Source organism: Prionailurus bengalensis, chromosome D4, assembly GCF_016509475.1.
Source record: "Prionailurus bengalensis isolate Pbe53 chromosome D4, Fcat_Pben_1.1_paternal_pri, whole genome shotgun sequence".
Taxonomy (NCBI): Eukaryota; Metazoa; Chordata; class Mammalia; order Carnivora; family Felidae; genus Prionailurus; species Prionailurus bengalensis.
In genome coordinates, this window is record NC_057359.1 from 87,513,187 (window position 1) to 87,522,354 (window position 9,168).

At 56.9% G+C, this 9,168-nt stretch overlaps 1 protein-coding gene across 4 annotated transcripts in view; it reads left to right on the forward strand.

Annotated features, from left to right (window-relative positions):
* The window catches only part of LRRC8A (leucine rich repeat containing 8 VRAC subunit A), a 30,115-nt gene extending 24,125 nt beyond the window's left edge, over positions 1-5,990 (forward strand). For all 4 annotated transcript variants that reach the window (XM_043566128.1, XM_043566125.1, XM_043566127.1 and 1 more), the window contains one exon: positions 4,082-5,990. In XM_043566128.1, the coding sequence (XP_043422063.1) occupies positions 4,082-4,357 (276 nt within the window). In that variant the 3' untranslated portion in view covers positions 4,358-5,990. The remainder of the gene's footprint in view (positions 1-4,081) is intronic.
* Positions 5,991-9,168: the final 3,178 nt, after the last annotated feature.

Below are 9,168 nucleotides of genomic sequence, written 5' to 3' on the forward strand. Positions count from 1 at the left end.
CCTCCCCCAAATCATGACTGAGCGTACAAGGGCGAAGGTCATGTCCCAGGTTGCCTCACTGGAGAATCTGCCCCCATGGCCTGGGACAGGCCACTGATCAGGAAAATTGGGCCTCTGGGGAGAAGCCACATTTGGGCAGCACCAGACAGACCCCAACACTTCCTTTAATACATGGAGGGGGACCAAGCAGCTCCCCGAGAGCACAGTGTGGGGGCCAGATTGCCCCTGGAATTGGGTCCACTAAGGCATCTCACAACCCTTTGTCTGGGGGGTGGCGTGGGGCAGCTTGCTGGGCCCTCCTTCCTGATGGAGGGTGCAGCAGACGTCCAGCCTGGCTCGAAGTTCCATCCGCTAACCCCCGCTGCTCACCCCTAGCAGGCCTATTAGGTCGTGCCTGTTGGCTGAGGTCACCCCTCAGGAAAGGAGCTGGCGACAGGCAGACAGGCACACTGTTGCCGTCCCGAGGAAGGAGACCCTCTGCAGCCCTATTTAGCACACTGTTTAATCACATCCTGTCTCCGCCCCTGGAATGCCAGAGGCCTCTGTAAAAAAATTCACTTGGGCAGGATCCTTGTCAGGCCCATCCTTTCAAGCTGGAGCCCCTCTCCTCCTCCTTTGTGAGCACCCCCCGCCCCTGGGGCTGCAGGTGGACAGGGAGGGGTGGGTGTGACCTGGCTCAGGCCCTTAGCTGCTCTTTTCCCAGGTTTAAACTCGTGTGAATAGACACGGAAAACTGGTGTTCATCTGTCCACAAATCCATTTATTCATTCTTTCATTGATTTGGTAAATGCTTTTCAAGCACTCCTAGCATGGGACAAGGTGCTGGGGACACAGGGACGAACACGGCCCACTGGCTGCCCATCTGGAGCCTCCTGGGCACACACGGGAGCGGCCTCAGCCCAGATTTAGGTCAGGAGGGCCTCCTGGAGGAAGGGACATCTCACCTGGCCCTGAGGACGAGGAGGAGTCCGCCAGATGAAGAGGAAAGGGGAGAGTCCAGTAGGTTTTGTCCATGGGGGAGGAGCAGCCTGAGGCCAGGATTGGTAGGAGAGTCCTGTTCTTCTTCCTTGTCTTCCTTGTCTCCATCAGATCGTCCCTGTGCCCCTTGTCTGGTGACGTGGGTCTTGGCACACAGGAAATGTTTACCAGACACTGGTTGATTGAGTGGATGAAAGAACGACCTAACTTACAACTGGGAGAGACTGATCTTGCTGCAGTGTGAGGCTGTGGGTTTGAGGGACAAGATGAGCGAGGTCAAGAGCTGGCTGAAAACCCAGGTGCAGCCACCGGCGGGGGGGGGGGGGCGGGGGGTGACAGAGGCTGCTGCGGGTGGAGGGACATTGGCGGCAGAATCCGCAGGATGGGGCTGGATCGGATGCGGGACAAGGGGAGAGCTCCGAGTGACTCTGGGTTTCTCACTTGGCTGCCTGGGAAGATGGGCCATTGAAACGGGATGTAGAGGGAGTCACTGGTTTTCAGAGGGGAGAGCATATGTCCCATGTTGAGGGTCTGGCGCCCCTGGGACATCCAAGGGATGTTCATGTTGAGTCAGCCTGAAGCCCAGGGAATCCGCCCTGTGCCCACCCAGGCTCCTGCGTGAAGACGGGTCCTTGTCGAGATCACTGGGGAGAAGATGGAGCGAGAGAGGAGTCTGGCCCAAGCCTTTGGGGTGGAAGCGAAAGAGACCAGGCAGGAGAGTGTGGGCTTACGGCACGCGGGACAGTGGGGTGAAAGAATGGGTTCAGGTCCAACGGATTAGGAGGGACTGTTGGTGACTCTGGCCGGATAGTTTCAGGGGTGGACAGGGGCAGAAGCTGGATCACAGTGAAGCAAGAGACAGTGTTTGTCCAGATGGTTTGCTGGGAGGGCTGGAGGGCCATGGAGCAACCCCAGAGGCTTCTGGGAGGGGCTCTTTTTCAAAGACTGGCGGGACTCGAGGGCACCTCAGTGCTGATAGTAGAGCCACTGAGGTCCCTGGGCCATAGGAGAGGGCAGGATCGGGGTGATGGGAAAGGACCTCGACCCTTCAGCAGCTGAGTGACACCTCGGGAAGAAGGACAGGCCCAAGGACAGGGGGGGCTGTGGCGGGGCGCCGAGCCACTGGAGGGACCTTCCCTTTTTTCTGTGGGACGTGGAGAGAGCTCACTGGATGGGGCAGGGGTGCTCCAGGGACGCGGTGTTTTAGGGAGGCAGTCCTGCACGGGAACCCCAGCTGTGCCACTCACTGGGCCAGGCCTCTCACGCTTCCCTGACCATTGAGTCGTCAGAAGAGGCCACTGTGGTGGAGAGCGGGCTCTCTGGGGGGGCTCAGGCCCCCCCCCAGTCCTGCCAGAGCCCGCTTCCCATCATCCCTCTGACCGTCATGTCCCTCAGCGTCAGTCCTGCTCACCCGGAAGCCACCTTGGCCCCATCCCTGACCGCTGGGCACAACGGGGCAGGAGTCTCTTTTAAAACATCCTCAGACACAGAACATGGAAGGCGACATGCGTTTCCAGTCCTACCCTTTCATCGTACAGATGGGGAAACTGACGCACAGGGAGGGAAAGGGACTTGCCCAGGGCTACACTGGCAGGGAGCGCCGTATTTGGCACAATGGGAGCACAGCACAGGCTCCGATCAGAGGAAGCTAGGCTTACTCACATCCTCTCCTGACCTTTCTGGCTGTGTGGTCTCGGACACGTTGCATTTCGCCTCTCCAGGCCTCAGCAGGACAATGGGGATGGGGACAGAGCAGCCTCAGAGAGGTCACTGAACAGTCTTTCCGTCGTCCTCACGCGGGATCGAGTGGGGTGCCTCCTGCCCCTCGTACCTGAAGGAGGTTGTTTTGGCAAAAACAGGTTCAGTAAGAACCGTGTTTATAGCTGATTCCTCACAGAAGGGCAGGGAGGAAGGTGGCATTTGTGTGGCCTTTCCCTATGCACCTAGAGACACAGCAGGTCCCCATGTGGGCTCCGCTGTTTGTTCCTTGCTCCACCGATGGTGTGGACAGATAGCAGAGGGTCATGGGTTTGAGCCCCACGTCAGGCTCTCCGCTGTCAATGTGGAGCCTGATTTGGATCCTCTGTCCTCCTCCCTCTGCCGCTCCCCTGCTTGGGCCCTCGCTCTCTCTCTCTCTCTCTCAAAAACAAATAAACATTAAAAAAAAAAAAGTATCAGTGCTCTGATCGAGCCTGGTGTGTAGGAAGTTGCATGTGGGCATTGCCCATTATTCAGATTTTGCAAAATAGGAGGGGAATGGCCAATACTGGGCTCCCGGCACTCATGGTCAGGGTGTGACTTGAGGAGGAGACTGAGGCCCAGGACAGGGAAGTGACACAGCTGGGGTCCCCACCCGTACTGGCACACTGTCTCCAGTTCTCAGCAACAGTTCAGGGCATACAATTTTCTTGGCATGCTTCTCCCTTTCCTAAATGGTTCTTTTTTTTTTTTTTTTTTTTTTTTTAATGTTTCTTTATTTTTGAGAGGGAGATAGACAGCTGAGCGGGGGAGGGGTAGAGAGACACAGAGAGGGAGACACAGAATCCGAGGCAGGCTCCAGGCTCCGAGCTGTCAGCACAGAGCCCGACGCGGGGCTCGAACCCACAAACGGTGAGATCATGACCTGAGCTGAAGTCGGACGCTTAACCGACTGAGTCACCCAGGCACCCCTCATAAATTGTTCTTAAATCAGGCAAGACCCACAGGTGAGGCCTGGACAGTGGAGGGGGTGTGGAGCGGTTAGTAGAGTAGCTGGTCTGGCTGCTGTGATGTGCGGGGGGACCAGGTGCGGGGAGACAGCGGGGACCCAGGTGGCCCCCATCCTGCTCTCCCAGAGCCCACGGTCCAGGAGTGACCGGTGGCCGAGCAGCTTCCCCACGGAGGGATCGGTGCTTCTGGGGGCCGTGGGAGCCATAGGTACCCCGGGAGGCCGGGGAAGGCCTCCCGGAACAGGTGAGTACGGAATGAGTCTTCAAGTACAGGTGGGAGTCAGCTGGGCTTCGGGCCGGACAGTACTGGTGCTGGGGGAGCGGGGAGAAGCCTCGGCCAAGGCCCCGGGTCTGTGCTGTGCCCCTCACTCGGGCCCTCTGCTCCTCCCCTGCAGATCGAGGCACTGCCCCCGGAACTCTTCCAGTGCCGGAAGCTGCGGGCGCTGCACCTGGGCAACAACGTTCTGCAGTCACTGCCCTCCAGGGTGGGCGAGCTGACCAACCTGACCCAGATCGAGCTGCGGGGCAACCGGCTGGAGTGTCTGCCCGTGGAGCTGGGCGAGTGCCCACTGCTCAAGCGCAGCGGCCTGGTGGTGGAGGAGGACCTGTTCAACACGTTGCCGCCCGAGGTGAAGGAGCGGCTGTGGAGGGCTGACAAGGAGCAGGCCTGAGTGCTGGCGGACGGCTGAGCACGGGGCCACCGAGGAGCCCTGGGACCCAGGGACCCAGGCACCCAGGGACAACCAGCCAGGTCTCAGCCAGGCCAGGAGCCCGGGGCTGGACGTCGGCTGGGCTGCGGCGGCGACAGGACAGTACCTGAGGGGCTGGCCCCTTTTCTCCTTCGAGACTCATGCCCCCCAGGGCGGGCGCCTTGTCGGGGAGATCAGAGACCTAAGTCGTAGAGTGCAGTATTTGGACAATCAGGGCCTCTTCCCTGGAGGCCATCTCTGCCGCCAGAGGCCCAGGGACACCTACTTAGCTCTTGGTATTTATTTTTCGCCACTTCCCACCCCTCCCTCCGGATAACTTCTACATTCCCAAGAAAGTCCAGCTCAGATGGGGGAGGTGTTGAAGGAAGGGTGGGCCGTGTCCCTTTTTCTTTTTTTTGGTGATGCCACCGGCGGTACCCCCCCAGACTTGAGCAGAGTGGTCCAGGGAGAACCAGCCGTGGATAGTCGCCGCCGCCCCCCCCCCCCCCTTGGTGCGGGGGACGGGCTCTGGCGGTATGGCCCAGGGGACGGTAGGCCGCCGGGTAGAAAGGCCAGGCCTGGGGCTTGCCTCAACAGTTTTAGATTTTTTTTTTTTTTTAAGTAAAAAAAAAAAAAAAAGAAAAAGAAAAAATTTTTTTTTAAAGCTTTGAAAATTGATGGTTTGGGTATTAAAAAGAAAAAAACTAAAAAAAAAAAAAAAAAGACAGTGAAGGCCAGTGAGTTGGGGTCTCAGGGCAGGATGGCAGCTTCAGAGCAGAGCAGCAAGACACAGAATTGTATTTCCTCCCCCCCGGGTGCAGGCTGCCGAATGTCTTCCGAGTCTGGCGTGACCTCGGTCCAGGAGTTCTGTTTGTTCCTCTCCTCTCCCAGGACGGGGAATTTTGTTTTGTTTTGTTTTGTTTTTTGGTGTCTTGTTTTCTTTCTCCTCCATGTGTCTTGGCAGGCACTCATTTCTGTGGCTGTTGGCCAGAGGGAATGTTCTAGAGCTGCCAAGAAGGGAGGAGACTCGGGTTGGCTAATCCCCGGATGAACGGTGCTCCATCGTCCCGTCCCTCGTCTCAGTGTTAAAGAGCCAGGAGGAGCTACCTCGCCCGGACTCTGCTTTCCCACCTCACGTGTCACGACTTTGCCCAGTGCCACCACTAGCTTCAGCTGCTGACATCAGCCCTGTCACCACCTGGTCCTAAAGAAGAGACACTTGGAGGCGGGGTCGTGGGTGGGGAGGTCGCTGCTGGGAGGGTGGGCTCCCCAGGTCTTAGTTCCAGTTTCTGTCCCGGGCGCCTGGCACACACAGCCCCCTCAGCACCTGGTTGCTGGAAGCCACCTCACTTTAGATCAGTCACCGGGGTCCCCGCGTTAGAAGGGTCCCCCCCCTTAGATCAATCACTTGGACACTAAGGCACGTTTTAGCGTCTCTTGTCTTTAATGATTACGTCCATTTGTCTGTCCATTTGTGTTTCCTGCGTCATATCGGCGGATGTAATCCTCAGAAATAATGCACACTAGCCTTTGACGACCATGAAGCAATCCGTTACATGAGGGTCTGAACTTGTAGACTCGGTTCAAATATCAAATAAATCTATAACAGAAAGTAGCCTTTGGAGGTCTCTGTGTAGTGGGGGGAGGGCGGGGGGGGCTTCCCTCAGCTCTCTGAGTCCCGCTGGGCCCTGTGGACTAGTTTGTGGAACAGCCACCGATGGGCACCTAGAAGGTGGTTCACCGCCCCTCTCCCTGCCGGGGGAGACCGCAAGCCCCGTTGAGGCAGCGTCTGTTGCGTGCCTGGTGTGGCCCAGGCCGGGGATTCCACGGCCGCCCAGTCGCCTGTGGTTTGGGCCTTCATGAGCTTTGGTGGGGGAAGGCGTGGGGGCACTGGAATACTCTCCATCCTTGTCCCAGCTCTGTTATCCCTGCACAAAGCTGGACCGATCCCTTCCCTCCCAGGGCCTCCATACCCCCATCTATGCAATGGGCGTTTCCACTCTGTGCTCTCACAGGGACCCTTGTAATTCCTAACAGCCATTCCCCTGGGCTCCTCAGAGGTGGGGCGGCCAGTCACTGCAGAGAACCTGACCGGCTCCTGGCCCCTTGGGAGCCTGCTGAAGGGGCAGGGGTCAAGGGCGGAGCTGCCTTCAAATCGTAGCTCTGCCATTTATCCGACGTGGGGCCACAGAGTCCTCGTTTGTAAAATCAGACTAGCGTTGGCAACCTTGCAGGACTGTTCTGAGGCTTACTGGTGACAATTATGTGGCAGGTGGAGTTTTGAACAGAGGGCCTGGCTTTTAGTGCCCAATAACTGATACTGTCCACCTGGACCAGTGAGGCTTGCGCTGGGCCGACCTGGGGACCCAGGGCAGGGGGCTTTTGGTGAAGAAGAAAGGCCATTGGATCTTAGCGATGAGGCCTTAGCTGCTGCTTGGTGGGCTGTGATCCCTTCGGAGACCCTCCTGTATCGCCATGGTGGAGGTGTTTTCCCCTCCTGTCTGGTCTGGCACCTCCCAACCCCCGCTCCCCTGTCCAGCCTTGGGGCCGCCCAGCGACCCCAGGAAGAGGAGTGTTGCATCTGGAGCTGGTTAGCTTTTGGGAAAAACCACAATGCAAACCCACTTCCCAAAGCCTGAGCAGAATGAATGAACAAATCTTGGGAGGTCCATCCCCTCCTCCTCCCATCGCCCTCGGGCTCTAGGCTTCAAACCTCAGTGGTAGTCTTTCCTCTGATTACAACAGCAGTTTGGAAAACTGGGGGAAGTTCAACAATAAAATAAAAATATCCTCACATTCCACCCAGAACAGCCCCTGCTAACTTCTGGTGAACAGCTGGTAGGTACTTAGTAAATGCCAGGCCCTGTGCCAAGCTCTTCATCAGAGGTAAAGCACCGAGCTTCCTCCTTACGAGAGGTATTTATGTTATCCCCAAATTAAGGATGGGGAACGCAGGGCCCAGGCCTGGACTGAGACCCGGTCGGCCTCCCTGAGCTCCACTACAAGCCTTTGGTGGGGGTTCCCAGGGAAGCTGCTAGCCCAGCAGGATCGGACCCTTACTAAGCTCTTGGCACATGGTCGGTGTCTGTATTTTCCGGCCACTGCATCACATGGGGCCAGGACAGTGGGGGATGCGCCCTGCCTCAAGTGAGCTCAGTCTCACCTGTATCTCCTGCATGGTTCTGTCTTCCGCCTGCCCTGCTCCCCCAGTCTAGCTCCTCAGAACCTCTTCTCCATTCTCAGGAGCCTGGCCACCCTCTCCTGGCCCTCAGGAATCGACACCAAGCAGCTATTCTCAATGCCGTGGCCCAGAAAACATGACTTGGGCCCAAGGCTCCCAAAGGCTGAGCTCATGTCCCCATGCTCACTGCCAAGACGGTCTGTCCCTTTACCATTCAGGAAAACGTCATTTCAGGGAAGTCCAGCGGCCAGTTTTCAGAAGCTGCAGCCAGAATGGCCCCATTAGCTGCTGAGCAGGTATGGTGGGTGCTGTTCTGACGGCTGGTCTCCACAATGCCAGCCAGACTTGAGACGCCAAACATCTTCGGCCTGGGGGGTGGGGAAGAGGAACCTAGAGCTTTTCCCTTCCTCATTCTGAAGACACAGCCCCCCACTCCATAGCCCCCTCCCCCCCTTTTCTTTTTCTGAGAATGATTTATTTAGGGGCGCCTGGGCGGCTCAGTCGTTTAAGCATCCGACTTTGGCTCAGGTCATGATCTTCAGGTTCCTGAGTTTGAGCCCCGTGTTGGGCTCTGTGCTGACAGCTCAGAGCCTGGAGCCTGCTTCAGATTCTGTGTCTCCTCTCTGCCCCTCCCCGGCTCACGCTCTGTCTCTCAAAAATGAACAAACGTTAAAAAAAAAAAAAAAAAAAAATGTTTCAGGCGCCTGGGTGGCTCAGTCGGTTAAGCGGCCGACTTCGGCTCAGGTCATGATCTCGCGGTCCGTGAGTTCGAGCCCCGTGTCGGGCTCTGTGCTGACAACTCAGAGCCTGGAGCCTGTTTCAGATTCTGTGTCTCCCTCTCTCTGACCCTCCCCCATTCATGCTTTGTCTCTCTCTGTCTCAAAAATAAATAAACGTTAAAAAAAATTTTTTTTAAATGTTTATTTAAGTGATCTCTGCACCCAGTGTGGGGCTTGAACTCACACCCCAGAGATCAAGAGTCCAGAGATGGAGAGTTGCAAGCTCTTTGAACTGAGCCAGCCAGGAGCCCCTAGCCCCTTCTGCTAAGATTCCCTTTTATCTGCTATCCTCCTCTGAGCCATAGGCTGACCCCTACCCCCTCCTTTAATCCTCCCAAGACTAGGAGAATTTCAGAGCATCAGAGCCAGGAGGGGCCCAGATAATTCTCTGAGGACCTTTTCCACCTTTGGAAAGTAAAGCCACTTGGCCCAATCTGACCAGTCTGACGTGCAGATCCCCCAGGCCCACCCTGCACCCCCACCCCACCCCATATTGATGCTGGTAGCCTGAGGACTTTCTAATCCTTACATGAAGTCTAGAGAGGGGCTGACATTCATCAGAGGTCACAGTGAGTGGTGGTGGCTGGTCTGGGACTCAGGGGTCCTCCTGCCTACCCAGCTTCTTTCTTTGCCCTGACACTCCTGGAATACAATTTCTAGGCACCTGGTAAGCAGTCACAGTAGGGTGGTTTCTGGAAAGAACCTGGGAGGGAGCTGTTAAAAACCATGAGGGAGATTGAAAAGGGCTAATCCTGGATTAACTGGGAGGATGGACCCAGGGTATTGAGCTGGGTCAGAGGCAAGGGCCCCAACCAGGCACAGAAGTCATGGTG